This window comes from Pezoporus occidentalis, unplaced genomic scaffold, assembly GCF_034315485.1.
Source record: "Pezoporus occidentalis ecotype Australia unplaced genomic scaffold, CSIRO_AGI_Poc_V1 ctg303, whole genome shotgun sequence".
In the NCBI taxonomy this organism is placed as follows: Eukaryota; Metazoa; Chordata; class Aves; order Psittaciformes; family Psittacidae; genus Pezoporus; species Pezoporus occidentalis.
Genome location: NW_026914975.1, coordinates 150,447 through 171,859, shown reverse-complemented (window position 1 = coordinate 171,859; position 21,413 = coordinate 150,447). Strand labels below are relative to the sequence as shown.

General features: G+C 41.2%; 1 protein-coding gene across 2 annotated transcripts; it reads right to left on the bottom strand.

The window, feature by feature from the left end:
- Positions 1-2,003: 2,003 nt before the first annotated feature.
- ANXA5 (annexin A5) lies at positions 2,004-20,375 on the bottom strand. 2 transcript variants are annotated; one of them, XM_062627611.1, is made up of 12 exons: positions 20,198-20,375; positions 16,818-16,902; positions 15,629-15,723; positions 14,838-14,951; positions 12,274-12,364; positions 11,229-11,308; positions 10,723-10,779; positions 7,665-7,758; positions 6,523-6,618; positions 5,923-5,981; positions 3,707-3,829; positions 2,004-2,559 (listed from the first exon to the last, which is right to left on the bottom strand). In XM_062627611.1, the coding sequence occupies exons 1-12, from the start codon at positions 20,204-20,206 to the stop codon at positions 2,497-2,499; spliced, it is 966 nt and encodes a 321-aa protein (XP_062483595.1). In that variant the 5' UTR covers positions 20,207-20,375; the 3' UTR covers positions 2,004-2,496. The 2 variants fall into 2 exon arrangements, with proteins under 2 accessions (XP_062483595.1, XP_062483593.1); XM_062627609.1 differs by lacking the exon at positions 20,198-20,375 and adding an exon at positions 17,697-17,756.
- Positions 20,376-21,413: the final 1,038 nt, after the last annotated feature.

Below are 21,413 nucleotides of genomic sequence, written 5' to 3'. Positions count from 1 at the left end.
AGCTTTCCGTCATCACAAAATATTTCTAGGCAGTGGCTATATGCTAGGCTTGAGGTGTGTGCAGCTGGCTATGTTATTCAAGGGTGACTAACTGCAAATTAACAGTTAACAAAACAAAATTCCAACAGAGTTTTTTTCTTCTGCCAAACACCTAAAGATCTAAACAGAAATATCTAAATAAAAAGCTTACTGCTTGAATATTATTACCATTATAGCATGTTATTTGGAAAACATTTGATCATATTCCAAAACACAATACTCTGACAAGCTGGTAAACACAATATAGACAGACTAAGTTTGTTACTGGTACAGTAACAAACCATACAAACAGCCTAGATATATCTTGAGTGACTGTATTTAAGGTTTTATGTATAAAGTCTCAAATGTATTTTATGTACATTGAGTTTCATTTTTAAGTGACTTTTTCACATTTGGATTCTGCCCCAGTCTCCCTCATAGCCAAAAAAAAAAAAATAAAAAAAAAAAAAATTGGAAGAGTAAACATTACAATTAAGGCAAAGTTATGAGATTCATGGGATTGGCTTTCAAGCACTGCCTTTGACTTCACATTCAATCTGAATTTCTTATTTTGGGTCTGTACCTGGAGAAAACAATTTGAAGAATCCCTTTGCTAATTTTGAGGCTCTTGTAATCCCAGGTGTATCTTGTGCCAGAAGACACCAATCCAGAGCAACCCATCTTGACTCCCATCTCCCTTTCCACAAAATTTCTTCTTACCCTGCACATGTTCCTAGCCCTTCCCTCCTCCATCAGCAGCCCTCACCAGCTGCCCCTGTCAGTTATTCAGGGCACTGGGCTGTAGCTGTGTGGTTGGATTCTGCCAGCGCAGGGCCCTGGATCATGTCACCCAATGGGTCAGAAGAGCTTCAGTGCCAGCATGTCAGAGGGGTGGTAACATGCAGCCTGAAGAGGGCAGGGCAGGATTACAGCAGCACGAGGTAGATCAGTTTGAGCTATGGTGGAAATGCAAACCACATACAGCAATGACTCTCATGAGAGAGTTCAGTAAACCGTCCAGGAAGATCAGAGAAAACCATTTAACTGTCACATAAAATATATATATATATATATGTATGCATGTATGTATGTATAAATTGTCCTGCTTTTAAGTCTTTAACACTTGTATCTGGAAAAAAAAAGCAGCAGGGAAAACAGTTAAAGTGAGAGTGCCTGAGCAGGAAAGCGTGAATGTATGTGTGTAAGAATGAAAAACAAAGTTTAGAGTGGAGCAGGCTGTAGTTAACATATTTATTTACAAAAAGAGCTTTCATATTTCACACTGGAAACCAAGTACTTATTAACAAGAGACAGAATCACAGTATAAAAAAATAAAACTTTACATTTATTCAATATGAAAGTTTTAAAGCTGTTCCAGAGTTTGAGGATTCCGCGTTGAGAGAAATGCAACACAGTAAAGAATCGTAACTGGTTTATTAATACAGGGAAAATATAGAGGTAACAAAAGATACAGTAAAGGATACTTCTGGTGTTTGGTCATCTCACCAACCCCAAGGACCCTGTGATGACGATCAGGAAAAAAGCTCTGAGAATCCTCATTGCAGTGCGGGGTGGCAGGCTCAACCTTAGTGGGTGTCCCCGCGGAGCCAACGCTGACCTGGGTGGTACAAGGGTCTGCCTCCTTGCATCACTTGAGGCTCGGGCTTTTATACTAATGAAAATGCACGCGCATTCTGATGCAGGCGGCCAGCCTATGTCGGAAGAAGTGGCCAGCAGTATCTAGAAAGGCCTCCGGGGGTCGGGACTTTTCTGGGGATGAGCCAAAGCGGGACCTTCTGGGGAGGAGCCAAAGTGGGCTTTGGGCCTACATACTAGACTAGACATCAAGACCTACAGCTGCACAACATTATATACTTAGAAACCTGCATAATAGAAGGAAAAATAAACCAAAAGTTTGAAGCAGTAGAATCATATTGAAGGGAAAACCGCTTTTTTCGCCCATTAAAAAACACATACAACTCTGCTGAGAGGGAAAAAATTTATTGGTCCTCTGAATTTCCAATGATTGTTTGCATTATGTTTAGCAAATTCATTCAAATATTACATACAAATATATCTTCTCTTCATTTGCAGTGTTAGAGCTAGCTAACATAACAGTGGAAATGTAAGGAATTAAAGCAAAAAAAGATAATCTTCAAACTGTTAGTGAAATACATGATTCTTTTTATTTCAGCAGAATACTTGCAAAGAACCAGGTTCTGTGCTCACTACCCATCTTGCATGAATATGACTCGCACATATCACAGAAGGCACTTGAAATTCCTTGAAGTTGGGATGGCAGGAGGAGGAGGAGGGATCAGCTATCACTTCGGTAACTATACACTCATTTTTAGTAAGTGCAATACTAGTACAAATTCAAACAGCCAGAAAGCATTAAGATACAAAAACGTAGCTAAACATGCTAACTGAAGGGCTGCAAAGCTGGAGTACAACAAATCCTTCATGTTACTGCCACCATTACTCATCATCTCCACCACAAAGGAGCAGCAGCGCTTTCCTGTAGTCCCCAGACGTATCTTTCTGTTAATATAACAGACCAGTCACCATGAGTCATAACCACAGAAATGCGAAGAAAAGCAGCAGCCAGCATTTGCCCCACCCACAGGAAATCCACTTGGATGACTCTCCTCCAGTCAGGAATCACACAAGGAAATTCTCTGTCTCTTACGTTAGAGCTGTATTTACACAGTCAGACTCTAAGAAACACAAAAAATCTCCGAAAGCTTTACTAGAACTGAATTACCCATTGCATATTACAATGTATTCCTCTGCAAGTGAGAAAAGTCCAAAGGAGAAGTTGAAAGCAAGCACCAAAAGCAGCAACCTTTAAATGTGCCAATGCACCTCCCATCACTGGAAAGGCCCCAGCCCTGCTCCCGGTAATTGATGAGAAGCTTTGCTACAAATCCCACAGGACAGCTGTATGGGCCCAACCAAGAGTGTCAAAAGCAATTAAGACAAAATAATGTCAGGAATGATAACATAAAATCCTAAAAAGCAGCACACACACACACAAAAAAAAAAAAACAAAAAACAAACAAACAAACAAACAAACAAAAAAAGCAAACCCAAAATCACAGTGCAACAAAATGCCCCCCAAAAACCTAGGAAATAAACGCATTTTGGCTTCAACCTTGCAGCAACAGCTGCCTCTGGATTTCTTACTGGCTCTTTCCCTTCCTGCTCCCTCTACCCACTCAAAGGAGACTTATGATTCAGAGTGATTCCACAGTAAAATGCTTTCCACTTTGAAATGGTGCAGAAGGTTCCACACCACAATCCAAGATTTAAACTTCAACCTTGTGGTAATTCAGACTCCAAACCCCAATATTATTTATTTGTAGCCAGCATCTCCTCTGAAGCACTGAAAATCAGAAGGAACCCAGACAAGAAAAAGGAAATGAAGCAGTAGCTAAAAATGGTGTATGAGTAACTGTAATTTCAGAAAATCACAACTGCTCTCCTAATGAACACTGGAAACAAAGCTTTAGCTTTCCACAGGAAGTATCCCCCACTTAAATGACATGGGTACTTCACAAAACTGCAGACCAACCACCACTGCTCTCAGAGTGTACTGTTCACATCTGCCCCCTCCCATAAAAATACAGTGGAAACAATGACATCTCAGTCACCCCTCTTTTCCCAGACAATGGAACAGTCATTTTACCTGAATCATTTGATGCAGTGATTTTGCAAAATTCTTTCTCAATTCTTGTCTAATATCCAACAGATCAATTTCACTCCTCGAAACCATGACTCTGATCAAGGTATCATCATCAGTGCCAGCCCCCTAAACAGAAAAGTTTAAATAGTATTAAAAGTGGAGCTTGTTCTAGAGAGATGCAGTAACAAAACAACACATACAAACAACCAGGGTGCAACACGGATGCACCAAGTGCAACAAGTGGTGTCTCAAAACACTCCTGCATTACATTTCTATTCCAAACAGAGGGTATCTGGGACATTCACACTGCAGTGTGGAGAACAGTGGACTAGCCATGCAAGGCGCTCTAATCCCTGGACTTCTATGAAGTACCATATGGTCAGACATCTTATTTCATATTACATCTCACAGGCTTCACTGTGAATGCCCATAAAAATTTAAAATAACCAAGTTCCAAGAATACACAGTAGTACAGACCATCACCACATGCAAATCACTCCTTCAACACAGTCCAAGACTTAGAATTTCAGTCAGTTCTGGAGTTGGGTACATAAACCCGAACAATGACTAATACAAACCATGTAACCTCATACAATAAGACAGAGGCAGTGCAACTCATTCCAGCTGATTAATTATGAAGGCAAACTTCACGAACCTTTTCCAACCACATAGATATGCCTCACTCTTACCTAACTTTATAGCTTCAAACATTTTCAAGTTCTGTGCTGGCAGGCTATGACACTAACATCCCAACCCCTCCTGTAAAGACAAGTCAGACTCCACACAAGCTGAAGTGATACAAACTTTCACATGCTGACCTGCTAATGACCTGAAGGAAGGACTTGGCAGAGTCCCCACGATCATCTTCAGCCTAATGTCCATGGTCGTTCAATCCTTCAACTGGACGTAATAGTCTTGAATTACATCTAAAAATGCCCTAAAGCTGCTCAAAAGTTATGCCATGAGTCCGATGGTTTCTGATTAGGAGTTGACATTAGAATTCAGTAAAGTCAGGCTCTGCCACACCCAATCATGAAAGTAAACTGCTCATTGTAGAACTTTGTCATGCCAAACTGGTTAATTAGAAGTACAAACTCTTCTGCCAATGCAATAATTGATGAAGATCTTTCTTATCTGAAGTGGTCAATGATTCTTATTTATATTAAAACTAAAACCGATTGAGGATCTCACCAGCAGACATTAATCAGACCTCTTGTAATAGAAGTGTACAAGACTCTCAAACCTAAAGGAAAATATCTTCTATTGCATTCTTTAAAAAATAAAAATTAATAAATAGATAAGAAAAAAGTAATCCTCCTCATTCAGCTTAGCATACTGGTATAATATTTGGTGATTTCCATCTGAACCTTATTTTACATTGGTATCTATAAAAGCAGTAAAGCAGCTTTTAAACATTAAGCTATCATTTAATTTCTTTTGTACTTATTCTCATGCTGACACCTCAACACAACCACCTGGTGACAAACATAATTCAGGGCTTTTCAGCAAGGGGAAGGGAGGAACTCTTCGTGGAAGCTGATAATCTGCCTGAAAACAATAGACTACCTACCTTGGTTTTAATTACTATCAGCCATTGTGAGTTAAAAATGCAGTTTCCCCTGCTTCCCCCCCTCTTCCCATTCAAGAGAAGGCAAAGCCAACAGAAACACAGCCTCATTATTGAAGGGATTCCCCTGCAGAATCACTTGTAGCTACTTAAGCCTCTCTCCTTTTTTTCCCCAAAGAGTTTCTTTTCCTTCTCAAAATGGGATGGAGAGTCATCAAAATGTGTTTGAAAGCTAACTACACCTTATCTCCAAAACAAGCAGCACTAAATCTGCACAACCTACAGTATAATTTTGGTCATCTTTACTTCTTTAATATATCAACCACCTACACAGAACACTGTAGTCTTTATTCAGAACACTGTAGTCTTCATTTAGCTGAAAGTTCCCAGTGGATCTAGCCTGACGTTTTCCAATGGAACAATACCAAGTCCAAAAATAGCTGATAAGACTGGTATTTCCTGTAAAACAGTCACAGTCTGACGAATTTATGAATCTTTTGTATCCTCTCCCAGATCTCATTCCCCAAACCTTTTGCAGATACCTAGTGTATGCTGTTGGCATTTACAGTGAAAGAAGAAATGAAGAACAAGCAAAAGGGAGAGGATTTGAAGCTGGGGGAGATGGAAAGATGCATGGAAAACATGTACATACCTTCATGGAATAATACAGAGTCTCAGCAAAATAGGCAGGTACGCTTCGGATGCATTTCACTGAGAGAAGGCAAAGGGTTAAATTACTGACTGCTTTTCAACACAGAACAATCTTTCACTGTCAAGACAAGGTGTGTGTTACTGCATCATTCTCTCCAGTGTGGACAATAAATCATAGAGCTTTCAGCTAGTCTGTTCCTCTGCTACAACTCTTTGGGTTCCAGGAGTTAGAATGCATCATGTATAGCTAATGGAAAAGAGACTTTGCTAGTCAAATTCTACTCCCAGTTACAAGTCTACTATTACATTGTCCTAAGCACAATGCCAGGAATACAAAGGCAGTTTTGTCTCACTTTCTGACAGTGGTGCACATGACCATACAGAACACTGTTCACCACCACCTCCTGGTCCACTTATCCCCGCCTTCCCCACCTGTTAAAGGCAAAATAAAGGCCTGTTCTCTAGATCAAAATGGTTCTCCGGTGATTAACTGTAAAAAATAAACCATGTTGTCATGCCACTTCCTACAACAGCTGCAGTTTAAGGAGGCCTGGGAATAATGAAGAAGGCCAGTACTAGATCTAGATTAAGGCTTTATTACCAACTGCCAAGAGCAGCTTCTCCAAATCACCAGAGGTTTCACGGTCAATGGTCTCTTCAATTTGAAAGCCGCTAATAGTCATGTATTTGTCAAACACTGCAAAACAGAAAGTGTGCTTAGTCCCCTGTATAGCCAGCCTTTCTCCCAGTATCATCCCCAGTATAAGTGAATACTACCTTTATCTCCTTATCCACAGTTCAAATGCTATCATCCACTCATTCTTCCCTCTTATTCTATTTTTAATACCTATTTCCTACCATATTCCTACTACACAACACAATCCTGTACCTGGGGAGGAACCCTGTATACCAGTACTTGCTGGAGGTCAACCAGCTGGAAAGCAGCTTTGCAGAAAAATTGCTGGGGGTCCTGGTGGCCACCAAGTTGAACATGAGCTTGCAGCATGCCAGTGTGGCAAAGGCAGCAAATGGAATCCTGGGCGTATTAGGAGAAGCATTGCCAGCAAGTGAGGAAGGTAATCCTTTCCCTTCTGCTCAGCACCGGTGAGGCTACACCTGAAGTTCTGGGCCCCCGAGGTCAAAAGAGATATGGAGCAACTGAAGCAAGTCCAGTGAAAGGACATTAAGATGATTAAGGAACTGGAACATTTCTCCTATGAAAAAAGGCTGAGATAGTTGGGACTGTTCAGCCTGGAGAATACCAGTTTGGAAAGGACATCAAAACATACCTTGTCATTATTTCCAATGGCCTAAACAGCTTGATAAAACAGGCTTATGACTCGGTAAGGAACAGGGAAAAAAAATGTTTCTATTGACAGCTAGTAAAATACAAAAGGGTTGATCTTGTCATGGCTGGATGACTCACAACAGACTCTCAGCATCACTTGTATTGCCATGACCTCTTTCAAAAGGAAAAAAAAAATATATAGGAAAAAAAACACCCCAGGTGTCCCTCAGATCTACTGCACTACTCCTTCCAGCAGGGGATAACCACGGCTAGTGGGTACTGAACTAGAGAGGACAAAATTAAATGCATAAAGTGTAGGAAAAAGGCAATTAAAGATTTCTAGTCTTGACAAATGCCGTACCAGAAACAACTTCTCTACCATTTCTAGCCCCTGGCTGAGTAATACTGAGACTTCAGGCAAAAGTTTTCAAGCACACATGAACCACACTACCTACCCCTCCTTAAATGAGAAATGCTTCGGGTTCCCAAAATGGTGATGAATTTTTCTTCATCTGTTCCCCATTTCAGCTCCCCAGCTCTAAACAAAACCTGTTGTAAATTCCAAAGATCAAAACAGCAGGATTTGTTATGCATCCCCACACACTGTCAAAAAGCTCTCTTTGTCTCACTCTGAGGAGAATTAAACTTACCAACAAGCTATAGCTGGGGGGTGTGCAAAACAACCCAAAACCAAAATTGACAAGTACTGAACTGACTTTTGAAAGAAATAAATGATAAATTCTAAAATTGATCGTGAAAGCCTTTATATAAGTAATACTGCTTAAGGCCCTAAAATTGACGATGTGCATAGTCCCCTTCATAAGCTTGAAGTTTTCTTAAACTGTGATAATACAGGAGAAAATTCATTCCCAATACTGTTTTTCCTGCCCTTTTCATTTTTTCCTTCCACTTTTTCAAATCAGGCCAGCAAAACTTCATGATGACTCCCATGATGGGAGAACCAAGCTAACCTGGCTCAGAAGGAAGTTTTCCAAAAATGAAAGCAAGATGTATTTACAAGCTCTTGGAAATTAATTTATAGGCTGCTAAATTCACAGTCATACAAAACCAAATTTTAATTATTTAATCATTTTAACACATTCATTGCTCTTCAGGCAAGTCTTTCTATAATGTAATGACCAGGCCATTAGCAGCATTCAGGAAACTAATGCACTTCTAAAAGCTGGCATGAGCAATAGGAGTAGTGAAATGAGGAATCAAAAAAACACCCACAGAAAATGAGATTAGTTCCTTTTCCCGACACTCAGAAGCATTTTTCCAAATCGTGTGCTAAACACCATGTAAGGAGAAAGATTTTGTCCCTATTCTCCGTCCTCAGTGAGCAGAAGACAGCCAAACAGGTTACAACCTACCTATACTCAAAGCAATCAAAATATTTCGTAGGAAAATCCCACAAACAAATCTGCTGCACAGCAATGCTGCTGGCCCTCTGTCTGTCCATGCTGTAAAACCTGAATGGGATGTTAAGGAATTTTCTATTTATATTTGTCCCACCATCCTATTCAAACCAAATTTCTGACTGCTGCTTCCTCAATTTCATATTAATGGCACAGACTACAAAAAGGGGGGAGGAAAAGCTACTAAGACATTGCAAGGATATTTAATTCAAATAATATATGCTAAGATCTTCAAATGAGTACCAGCACTCTCCATCCAATAGCAAATGTTCCAGCACAGCATTCAGAAACAGCAGGAATGCATTTTAGAAATACCAGAAGTTATGAATGACATTTTGTGCAAGCTCTAAGCTTTTACCTGCCCTGCTGCTGTGCAATATGTCAATTGCATGAATTTTTTAAAGCAATATTCCAAAAATCTCTTCTGAAAAGTTGAATTTTCTCTTACAAGCATTCTCAGAACAGTCTTGCAAGTTCCGTGCATATTCACACTATCTCATACTATGGATGCCCATTCTCCAACTGCTTTGAATTCACTTTTAATAATCATAGACCCCCAAAAAATCAGAAGTCACTACTGAGCAGAAAGGTTGCCCTCTAATGTATCAGATCCTTCCCAGAATATCATATTCATCAAGAGAGACATTGGGAAGTCAAAAATAGTCTTACATTTGCAGTGTCATGTACCTCAATTCTGACCATATATACCTGGCAATAGGAATTACAAAATTACCTGAATCTGTTCCAGCTATGCTGGCTGTTGAATGCAGAAATACCAATCAAAAGTATCGTGACAGAAGACCTCTCTGTTTGGGTCCCAGCTCAAGCCAAATGCACATAACAAACCACAGAGACCATTCAAAAAACCAGGCTTTCTCAACATTTATGTATGGTGCCTCCTAAATTTACATGCTCATTTAAACTCAGTTAAAGAGGCTAAAAGGAATCTGTCTACCTACCAAGGCCAGTGGTTCACAGGTTTCCTCAATTACGTAAGCCCAGCTAAACACAAGACTGACACATTTTCACGAAACACTCCAATTCATGATGCAAACATTTGCCTCCCTAATTTTCAAACTCCAATTTCCACTCTTATTTGTAATAGCAGGATAACAATGTTTTCTGAATTGACATAAAAAAGGATAGGCTGTGACAGCAAAATACATTTTGCCAGCCTGTCTCTTCATCTTGCCCTGCTAACAGGAAAACGCTTTACTGATCTGGTATTCTGCTTTTTCTCCTTGTCACCTTCAACAATCCATAGATTTTCTTTCATTTCAACTGACAATTTATGAGAGGAAAATGTCTATCCCAGAGTTATCTGAAATAACTGAGAAGAAATATCCATTACATGAGTTCTGCAATCAAGTTGCTGAAATATTGACTGTTGCTACAACTAACAAAGCCAACAGCATCCAGCAACAGACCGCAACAATGGTGCCAATTAACTGCTGGTATTCCTCTTCTTGTGGAGCACAGGCTAAGTGATCAGTGGCAACATCATGGACAATGTTTGCAAAAGGGAATACCCGGGTCCCCAGAAACCCTTTAAAGGCAATTCATAGGCTGCCATCTGGTTACAGTAAAGCAGAACGTTTGGTATATTTCCTCTTTTTAGTATGCCAACCTCTAGGAAGGCATCCCTCACTGAATAGCATTAGTATTTCCCTAAAACACGTATATGACATGATACATATGGATTGAATTCAGACAGAAATTCAAGTCAGACATTAAGGAATGAATCATTAATATTTCTGAGTTTTCCAGCAGTCAATTTCTTAGCATCACAAAACCTCAGCAACCATCACTGTCTTCCAGAGAGCTAATCACTGTTTCATTCAGGTACCTCATTAAGTAATAAGCAAAACAAGACACACTTTACATAGCAATGTCAAAGTGCCAAAAATCTTGATACCGATGTTTCAGGTTTTGACACTTGTTTTGTTCACAGAATTTATTAAAAAAACAGGAGAATGTATTAAGCAGCACACACAATGAACCTTAACAGTTTCTCTGTCACATCTGAAGTCTAGCTCTATATTCTCTTTGCAAGATAATTTGTACAAACTCCCCCAAGCCCAAGGCATTCACCCACCTGAGCATCCTGCTCAACAAGACTCTCATTGATGCCACCATCAGGATCCCTATTTGCCTAAAGAGAATTTTTAAAACTTGTTAAACTGAAGAATCAGAAGTTGAATCAAAAAACAACTTATCTGTTATACTGAGCCTTTAAGAGGAACTGTGAGAAGTCAACGCCTAATACATCTCCAAAATCACCTTATTTTTCCCTTCTGCTTATATATGTCCTCAGCAAACAAATGTTCTCTTCTCCTATTGCTTTGGAAACCCAACATAGCAGGCATTCTGCTATACCTGTGAGCAGTACAGAAGTCTCTCAATTCAGCAGATGTGGAAATGACTCAGAGCTTAAAACTGACCCTGTAAGTCAGAAGTGACCCAGTTTCAGAACTGACCCTGCCTATCACCAGATCTATTTGGAATCCCAGCTTAATAAGCAGAAAGTGACAAATGTACATCAGACAGGAAAACAGAAGTGAAACTCATACATACATGCCCATATACAAAGGAGATACTGACCTGCAGCAGGACCACCAGCAGTCTCTGAAAATAGCCTGATGTTTCTCCTGTGATCTTATCCTCCAGGTTGGCCTCATACTCTGCAAAAGAGCAATACCCATTCACCACCTTACAGACTTCTTCACTATTTTGAGGAGAAAGCAAGGAAAAGCAAAAAGTTAATTTGACTCACAGCTTGTAGAAACATTTATCAGACACAGCTTTAACAACTAGGACACGGTCTGCTTTCACTTATAACCTAACATTATTATAAAAGAGATAGCATCTCACACCTAGCAGCAGGAGCAGATTACTCAAAATATTTTTAAATACAAGGTTACATGCGGAGATTCAACTCTTTAAGGAATTAAATTGGATACAGATCTGGAGTTATGCTGAAACATGGTAGTATCACAAGCGTACAACTGTGAGACCAGTCTAGTGCTAATAAATTTTGCCCTTGGAGACCTTAAGTTTCACTATGAGCCATATGAACACACAAAAATTTCTTTTGTAGCAGGAATCTGCATAGGGGTAAAAGAAATGTTTTGAATTAAACACTGCCTTGGAAAACAAACAAACAAAACTCCCAGAAACCCCAACCCCTCAAATAACAGCCCCACAATCAAAGGGTAAAAGCAGGTATCCCTGCGGACAGCTGAAAAACTGTACCTGCTTTTGCAGAAAGGTATTTGCTGACCAGAATGCAAAAAAAATCACTTCCATTTTTTGATGTGAAACCAGTTTCCTAGTTTCCAATTACTAAAAATCCCCTTTCAGTCAAAGGGATGAAGGTCACTGGTGAAAGAAAGAAATGCATTTGAAAGAATTCTAACACCCTAACCTGCAGTTATACCCTGACATAAAAACTATTTTAGCTTACTATCCAAACTCTAGTTTCTTTCAATCTGAAGTTTTGCAACACAGCAGAACAAAATCCCACTTATTGAACACATCCATCAGTTACGGACAGACCTTATTTGAAAGATGAACTAAAACCTTATTAGGAGAACTGAACAGGGACCCTGGAACTTCGTACAGAACTTTACTTCATACCGAACTTTACCTTGCAGATAAACCTGTTTAATATTCCGCACTTCTGCAGGTGTTCTGGAGGCCAGAATTTCAGTCAGCACTTTCTCATTGGTTCCTGCTCCCTGCAGGGGTGCAAGTATAAATCAGTTGATAGAACAACAAAAGGAAAAGAAGAATTCCCTTTGATAACCAAAAGCAAACATCAGCTTGGACCAAAGAAAGAAAAACTATTTTCTTCTTTCTGGTATATTATGGGGGATTTGGAAAGAATTTCTTCCACTCCCAGCTTGGTTGTTTCAAAACCAACCCAACACTTAAAGGCTCACTGTTGCAAGATTCAAATGAGCCCTTCCATGCTCAAGTACACCCAGATATGGCTCAGTTCTTCACTATTACAGTCAATGACATCAAGCTAAGTGCATGAACAGACTAACAGTCTCCATTTTAGCTCTAGTTCATATACTGTCTTTCATCAACTAGTACACAGATAAACAGAGCTCTCCATGAATTGTGCTATGTTAAACCCACGCTCTCTTCCACTACTAACAGACACATTTTACAATAGAACTGCTAACCCAGACAGTTCAAGCTGCTGCACTCATTCCAGCAAGCATAACAGGCACTCTTCACTTTTACATGGATAAGATTTAAGAAAGCCAAACAAATATTTTGTTTCCACAAGTCTGAGTCTTTGTCTGTAAGAATAAGCCATTGCTCTTTGCGCTTCCAAAGGAGCAATTTCAAAAAGCAATACTGAAATACAATACTGTGTCTTTTTTTTTGCTTCAGCATGTTATCTAAAACCTTTCCTGTAAAGAAAAGGTGAATACTAACCACATACAAAGGTATCCAAGTGCATACATAGATATACATAGAATACAAATCTGCCAGATTACACATAATCATTTCAAAACACACACTGTTCCAAGAACATGCCACTGAACAAGTGGGGCAGGCATGGTTGTATTAATTCTAATCCATGTAATAGCAGTGAAAATTGGTAGGACAATCTTTGGCACAGATTTAACACTCTTAGCTGAGTTGTTATCTTGCACCAAAGTCCCTGCTATCTCATCTTCTTTACTGTTGTTATCCACCTCAGCTGAACTGCAGCTAGTACTTTTTCCTGTGCAGACACATTCTCTGAAATCCTACTATCTTGTGTTTAACATCATTTTTGTAAGTGTAAAGAACAAAACCACTCTTGTTTCACTATCTCTATTTTCCTCCTACACTCATCTGTTCTGTCATTTCCCTGTCAGTCTTTGACTCCTATGTCAACAAGAGCAGCTTGGGAATGAATTTTTTCCCTATTAGCCAATAGGATCCTTATCAGTTTCTTTGTCAGGTGCCATCTTCCCTTCCTCCACTGCATATAAAGACATTACAGAAAATGTCCAGGATTAAAGTTTCTGTTGTCTGAGATACTACTTGCTGGGTCATGGGTTCCTGAGCACTAAGCTTGCACAGTTGACTCAAGCCTACATATTAACCAATTGGTCATCAAGGACCTTGAGAGTTTGCGTGTCACCCAACAAAGCACTACCTGACACTAGTCAAGTTCAATGTCCCCTACTTTAATCAACAGTTTCTGTGAATAATCCAGGCACATCCAATTCCTGAATTCCCATAGGCTTATGATATCAGACAGGTGTGACTCGGGGGAAAAATGAGGACCACATGGAATAAAACACACTAAAAGGTCTACACATACAAACTGCAAATTGCTTATTTATCTGGCCTTCCCAGAAAGGAACTAAATGCATTCAGCTCAAGAGAAACACTTGAAAGGTTAACAGTGACAGGGCTACCAACTCTTCCCCCTGTATCCTTGGAAGCAGCTTTTGGAACACCTTCAATACTACAGATAATATCCCCTCACAATTTTGGTGACACTAGTTTACCCAAGTATTCTAGCCCCTCAAATTTAGAGTTGCACTGTAATCCATCAGGGAAAAAACACTAGGGAGTGTTGTTCCCCTGATGGATTACAGTGCAACTCCCTTAAGTAACAGTCAAGAAGAGACAAACAAGTAACATCACACTTTAATGAAATGCCTTTAACTAATTTGCAGCCAGAGCTGTACAGCTATAAAACCTAGGCTGCTCACAGCAGAAAGATCTGGTGTCCACTGGTTTTAAGTACTGCACTTTAACAGCAAAAAGAATTTAAAAGCAACATGAACATCTACTTATTGCACTTAAATCAGAAAGAACAAGTCTTAGAATTCTGCTATGCAGATTTTAATCTGAAACTACAGCCACAGTGTTCTCTTAAGATTAGTTTCTCAGGAAAATAATTTCACGTAAAACATTACACTGAACAGATTTCTAAGCTACCTCTAATGAGTTATTAGGATGAATAACAAACCAGGCAATACCACAGCATTAGCAATAATAGCAGGTGTTAGCATAACATTCCTAATTACAACCAACAAACAAAAAAGGCTACTTTATTAGAACTCCTCTTACCTACCAAGTGTTCATTTCTAAAAATAAAAAAAAAAACAAAAAACAACCAACCAAGCAAACCACAACAAAAGAGCAACAAATATTTCATTTAATGTATGTACTCCCTTCATTCACTCCTCTTACCTTGATGGCATGCTTCAGTGCATGAGCATCAAAAATGTATGTTGGTCTCATCAAAGATACCATCAGTGTTTCAAATTTGCCGGTAAGTTCAGATTTCAGGTCATCTACAAGATCCTAATGCAGAACAAATAGTGCTGTGATAAACAAGGACTAACCATTCCAAATGGATGCATGTGTGCCGGCAAGCTGCAAGACTCTGTGGACACATCAAATAGCACAGGGGACAGGGCTTCTGTTTTAACTGGTATCTGAACTGAAACAAATGCAGCCAGATCAGGCAGAAGAAAAGGGCATGTGGAAACCCTGAAAGGTAGAGCGAACTTACGGTTTTATCAGCCAACATATTTGGTTTTGTTCTCTCCTATGGTATTGGGCTGCTTTATTTCTGTCACATTTTCTAGCTCTAGAAGTTTTTTTTCTCACTATCACCTTGCACTGCAGACCTTGCATCAAAATATTTGGTAATGCCTTCCGTACCGAGAATGAGGTTAGTACTAGAAGCATACTAAGCGGAACCTACAGGAGCTTCTGCACAAAACTCTACTTAGGGCATACTAGGCTAAAATACAGAAAAAAAAGAAGCAATTTCCTTGTGCTAGCCTAAAAGGAATACTCTAACCTAGCCAGCAATTAAGGACATGGCAGGGTGGGGAGAGGGGGAGACAGAAGCAAAACTAGATGTGCTGCAAAGCAGCCTTTTACAGGGAACATGATGAATGTGCCTCACAGGTTTAAGTAAACGTCGTAAGTAATATTTGGTTCATTTCTAGAGGTATTTTTCTTCTTCTCACCCTGCCAAATAAGGTTTTAAAGGCAGATGCAATCTCTTGACGCTGAGCATTGTTTCTGGTGGTAAGGATCTTCAGAACAGTTTCTTCATCAGTCCCTGAAGTTAGAAAGAACAGAGTTACAAACACACTCTAAAAAACCGAACAGTTGTGTCACAAAATCAAAAGGCAATGAACGGCACATTGAAAATAACAGTCTACTGACAAACAGCAGAAGCATTCAAGTAACAAATGTCACCATACCCCAAGCTGAGCCGCCAGCTTTGGTGTCCGGCTGTTGTAAAAATATGACTGGAAGACATGAGTGTTGCTCTCCCTCTGTGCTCCGCTCCAGACACTGCTCCCAGCACCCCAGGCATCAGCTACATTTACTCAGAGCCTGTATTCTACATAGCAGCCTTGCCTTTAGGCATACCAAGATATTTTCTTTAGAATAAACAATCTATGGACTCTCAGCTAAACTCAGTCCAGTAACCCAAACACCCCAGAGTACAGAAGTGAAGAGCTATCACCCATTTCATGTACAGCAGTTCACAAAGTAGCCCGTAAGAGCACTTAGTAACCCTACTGAATTAGCCAATAGGGTGAGGCATATCACATTTCCCTTCTTCCCTTCTCTCTGCTTCCTACTGCAGGCAGATTCAAAGAAAGCAGCAAATTAGGATTTGTTCCTGCAGGGAAGTTTTGGGGCACAAAGCTACAGTATGAGTTTGTAAAGCACTTGCCAGCCTACATTCATGCTGTGGGCTTGCACTCTTTGTTCACAGTAACTGTGATGTGCTTATGCGCTTCCAGACCAAGGGGGCTGTCACACATTTTCCAAGCATAGAGATTCCAGTGTACTGTTGCAACTCTCCGCACCGGTTGCCTGTGGAGAGTGGTCGCCACAGTCTAGCTGACTGTGTAATAAAACTCGGAGTGCAGAGAAGCCTGTGGTGCATCAATTTTTAAAGGGGAATGTGCAAACCACCTTTCTTTTTCCCCCACTTATGCTAACCTAAAAAACAACATCCTTGAGAGCAGCAGTCACAGCTAGGCCGCGCCCAGGCCCATGCACTCCTGGGGTTGTCATTCCATAGCATGCAAGTGCACGCCCTACCCTCATCTGCTGACAGGAAAAGAAATGAGTTCAGAAAGGATGTTTGCAAAGGAGAGAGAGCCCTTCTCTTTTCATGCAATACGTTATTCTTACCCAGTCCCTTCATAGCCTTACGAAGAGCTTCTGCATCAGCTCTGGCATCAAAAGGAGCGAAGGCTGTCACGGTGCCTCTCGTGATCTAGAGGGAAAAAAGGGATGGGGGAAAAGGGGAAAAGCCATGAAATAGAGGATAGCATCTTTCAGCTCTCCATACATCAGCTCAGACTAAATCTGAATCCATAATCCAAAAGATGATAAGTGTTTTTCTTGCAAGTGTCTAACTCAAGAGCAATCCGTGGGTACTTAAACACAGCTACCTCAAAAGGTACTACTGTGGTTTTACTTAGCAACACACCAGCTAAGTTCAGGTATATTTACATAATGGTAGTTTGCATGACAATTACTAAGAAAATACCATATGTTCAGGTAATTCAGGAAATTAATTGCACAAATCATGTATGCTAGAAAAGCTGCACAAAGATCCAAGACACTTTTAGGAGTATGAACTTCCTCCCCTCCAGAAAAAAAACAACTGGAGCTCCCAGTCATTATCACTGATTTCTTTCCATCATGTTGCAAATGAGACCTACTGAACTGCAACGGCTTTTGATTTTTTCACCACGTTTCTTTTGACATAAGCAACTCTTTATTCAAGTGTTTCAGCTACATTTCTCACAGTAGTTTGCAGCTAAAAACAAATAACAGTTCAAAACATACGGATAACAGATCAGCCTGTCCAGCACAAAAGCAATTCCACTAGGTTTCCGTGGGATTTTCTCTTTGGGCCAAACACAAAAGTATATTCATTACCCTTATGGAAAAGTCTTGCCATTGAAGACCACACAGAGATCAAGAGTTCAAACTTCAGTTTAGTTTAGTGCTTTAAAACTAACATAACTGAAGAAATACATAATTATTTCATGACATCCTTACCACAATTTCGAGGGCAGCAGGATGAAAATTACACTGTGAGGTCATGAATATAGGCACAGAGCTGATGCAAACACACAGCTGTAAAGATGGCTCTAAAAAAAACCTCTCTAAGCTTAGTAATGCTTCAGGTTGTCCACTTAAATGGAAGGAGTAAGCTCTGGTCAGCAGGCTATATTCACATCTGCCCCACTAAATTTAAACTCCTGACAAAAAAAAAAAAAAAGGAGTTACACAACATCTGTGTTGAACTCTGAGCCAGTACATCATGGAGACACCAAACATAGGGAGGAAGGAAAGAAAAAAAAGGCAAGTGAGGGGGCTGGAGAGGGGGAGAAGAGCGAGCAATAGCAACATAGGAACCAGTGCAGGGACATCTGGAAAAGCACTCAGAGAATCCTTGCAAGTAACCTCAACAATGCCCAACAGGTCCTTAGGACCTGATGCTGAAAAAGTGTTTGTACTTCAGAATATGAGAAATAATTCTCTGAATCCTTACTGGAGCTGGCGATACTATTCCTGGGCCCCAAGTCATGTATGCCCATTGGCAGAACAGGAACTCTGGATACAGCATACAACAGCCACACCTTCACCACCAGCAAGCAACCCTTTCCTGGCAGTTTATAAATGGGTACACAAAATACTCCCAACTTCACATTCAGAGAAAACTTTGAGAGTAGCAGGCCAAAACACTTAAATCCCCAGCATGCAAGCAACTATATTCTTTTTTGTTGCTTTCTTCACAGATTTCTGAATCAGGAAGCAGGCAACAGCATTTCCAAGGCTGCTTGTTCATTGAGCAGGAAGAGACTCTACCATGTGCATTAACAAAGACCACTGCATGTACAGCCATGTGAGAAAAGACAGCTTGTTAGGCCAGCAGTGCTCCTTCAAAGAAAGCAGGTAAACACAGTCTGCACAGCACACTACAGCATGCTGTAGTTTTCCTACAAAATGAATGAATCTTTTTGTCCCAGACATGAAAAACACAAAATCCCTCAGGTCTTTGGGGGAGGAGGAAAAAAAACTTCCTATAATGGAGCAAGAACAAATACTTTAGTGACCAAGACTCTAAAGATAACTTACCTGCTTCAAAGGTTTTATTCTGTATCTAGACTAAATTCAACTTCAGTACACTGTGCTGTGCAGCCTTTGTGAACTCTGAACCTTTAGGTGTACATATGAATAACTACTGTGAATTGACACTTGACATTTCATGATTGCTAGGAATTTTCATTTCTTACCACTACGTCATGGCACAGCATGACACAAGAACAGACACCTGGCATATGGAACAGAGCTCACTCTTCAAACTTTTATTTTCATAAAATGAATTACAGGCTACAAAGCTTTAATACTCCAGTCTTTCATGGCTGCATAATCGCACAGGCAAAGAATGCTACTTAAGTGGAAAGCAGCTCTCTACAAGGTGGAAATTGGAGGGCAAGGCTTACCTAGTACAAGACAGACCACAGTTAGTAACCCAGCCTCAAAGTGTTACCTCAGGCAGTAGAAAATTCTACCGTGTGAAGACAACAGCAACTGGTTTGCACCAGTGAAGAATTACATGTTCCTTTTACTAAGATCAAGAATTAAAGTTTGTGTCTCTCTGGAAGAGACAAGACAATTTCAAATATTTACACTTCTACTAAAAGGAAGCAGAAAAGGAAGCTTACCTCAAGCCTGTAAGCAATGCTACATATACCATAATAAAAGGCTGTCAACTTAAGATCTGCCTGGTCAGATGCCCTGCACTGGCATGGGTTCTTCCTAAGATGCATCCTACAAAGCAAGCCTGATGTTTAAAAACAGAAAAAAACCCTCTTTATCCACCCGTGTGTGTGTGTCCCCAAAAACTTTAAGGATTAAGTATAATACTGTTAAAATAAAACTTTTTTTTTTTTTAAATGAAGTACCTTTTTTTTGGTTTAAAACTGATCCAGACAGAATATGAGCAAATATTCACAGGAGTGTTAAAACATCACCAATTGCATTTGATGCAACTACAGAAACAAATGCTGGAGTCCACCCTGTTTTCCAAGCCTTCATCCAGGCTCGAACCAGAGCAACACAAGGGCTGCGAAGGAAGAAAAAAACCCCACGAAGTACTGCACGATAGCTGCAAGGATTCCAGATAGAAATCAAGTTTGATAGGGGATACCAAGACCCTGTATGTGCAGGGCACAGCCACGGCTGTATTTTCTCCTTCCTCCTCCAGTGGAAGGTGCCTCCACCCAGGCACTAACGAAAATTTGGCCAAATTAGTGGAAACCGGCAGAAAAAAAAAACAGTTCTGGTTGACGTGTGCCTCACATGATGAGCTGCCTTCCCTGTCCCACTCCCTTCTGCGTTTCCCCAGACGTAGGGATGGGCTGATTTAAGGGAGACCGAACAGGAGGAAAAGCAAGGAAGCAGGTAAGAGGAGAATGTCCCGGGACAAGCCTGGCTGGGCAGGAGCGAGCCCACCGAGGGGCCGCGGCGGCCGCCAGACAGTCCCACCTCACCTTCGCCATCTCTGGTATTTGCCGGGCAGGGGCTGAGTCCAAATCCGAGTCTGCAACGGAAGATGCGACAGTGAGCGACCAGTCCGGACCGTCCCACCCCGCGACCCGTCCCGGCGGCCCCTCGCCGCGGGGCAGCGCCCTCACCGGCAGCCGGTCCGCTGAGCCTGTGCCGCACAGAGCCACCAGGAGCACGGAGCGAGGAGAGAGGGAGGGAGGGCGGAGCCCGCTGTTCCGCCGCTTGCCTCACCCGGGAGCCGGGCCAAGCCAGGCTCCACCCCGGGCGGGAGGCCAGCCAGGGCCGCCGGCAGACTCACCCAGGCGGGCCCCGGGACGCGCTTACCCCCGCGCGCCTGCGCTGCCAGCCCGGTGCAAGGTCCGCGCTGGCTGCCGAGGGGGTCGGCGCGCCTCTGCCCCTACGAGAGAAGTAGGCTAGCTCGGGAGGAGCAAAGAGACAGCCTTCCCTCCCGCCGCTTCACAGAGCCCTAGCGGCCGGCAGGGGCTCAAGCCCACTTATCCTGTCACCAAAGGGCGAGTCAGTACTGAACTGTAAAGCAAGCACTTCTTTAGCTGACCGAGGTGAGCTTCCAACTAAGAACATCAGTAAAATAAGCACAGCGTTGGAACAGAATGTAAGGGCTGTAGTTCTAGACTATCAGGACAGTAAGAATACTGCGTGATGATACTGTCTAGTTCTCAACATGTTACAGCGGGACCATTTCGCTGACACACGTATAGAGAAGATAACACCCACTCTGGGAGAGCAAGGAGGGTGCAGTGTGCATGGCTATTCGCCGACCATTTTCATCTAAAGCAGAGACACGCTCCCTCAGCCATACAAATGCAATCCAGCTGAGCGTCAGATGAAAGAAGAGACAGCAACACAAATGGCATTGTCTTTGCCAAAATAACACATGAATGTTACCTCACTGTGTGAGCATTTTAACATGTAACGATCACTTCTGCCTTAAAGTGAGTTGTGTTTACCTTGGGAAATATTAGCAGAAATGCAGATTGTGATGTCAGTTTAAGTATGTTGCCCATTATTTGATGTTGCCCATTATTTGTTGTTGCCCAGAAGTGCACACAGAGTTCAGCAAAAACATGAGCTCCACCCTGCTGGCTTTCTTCGCAGGGCCGAGGATCAAATGGTTTGCTAAAATGGCCTGATTTACTTACTGAAGTGTGATTTGAATCTAATCCATTGAATTGGTGCTCC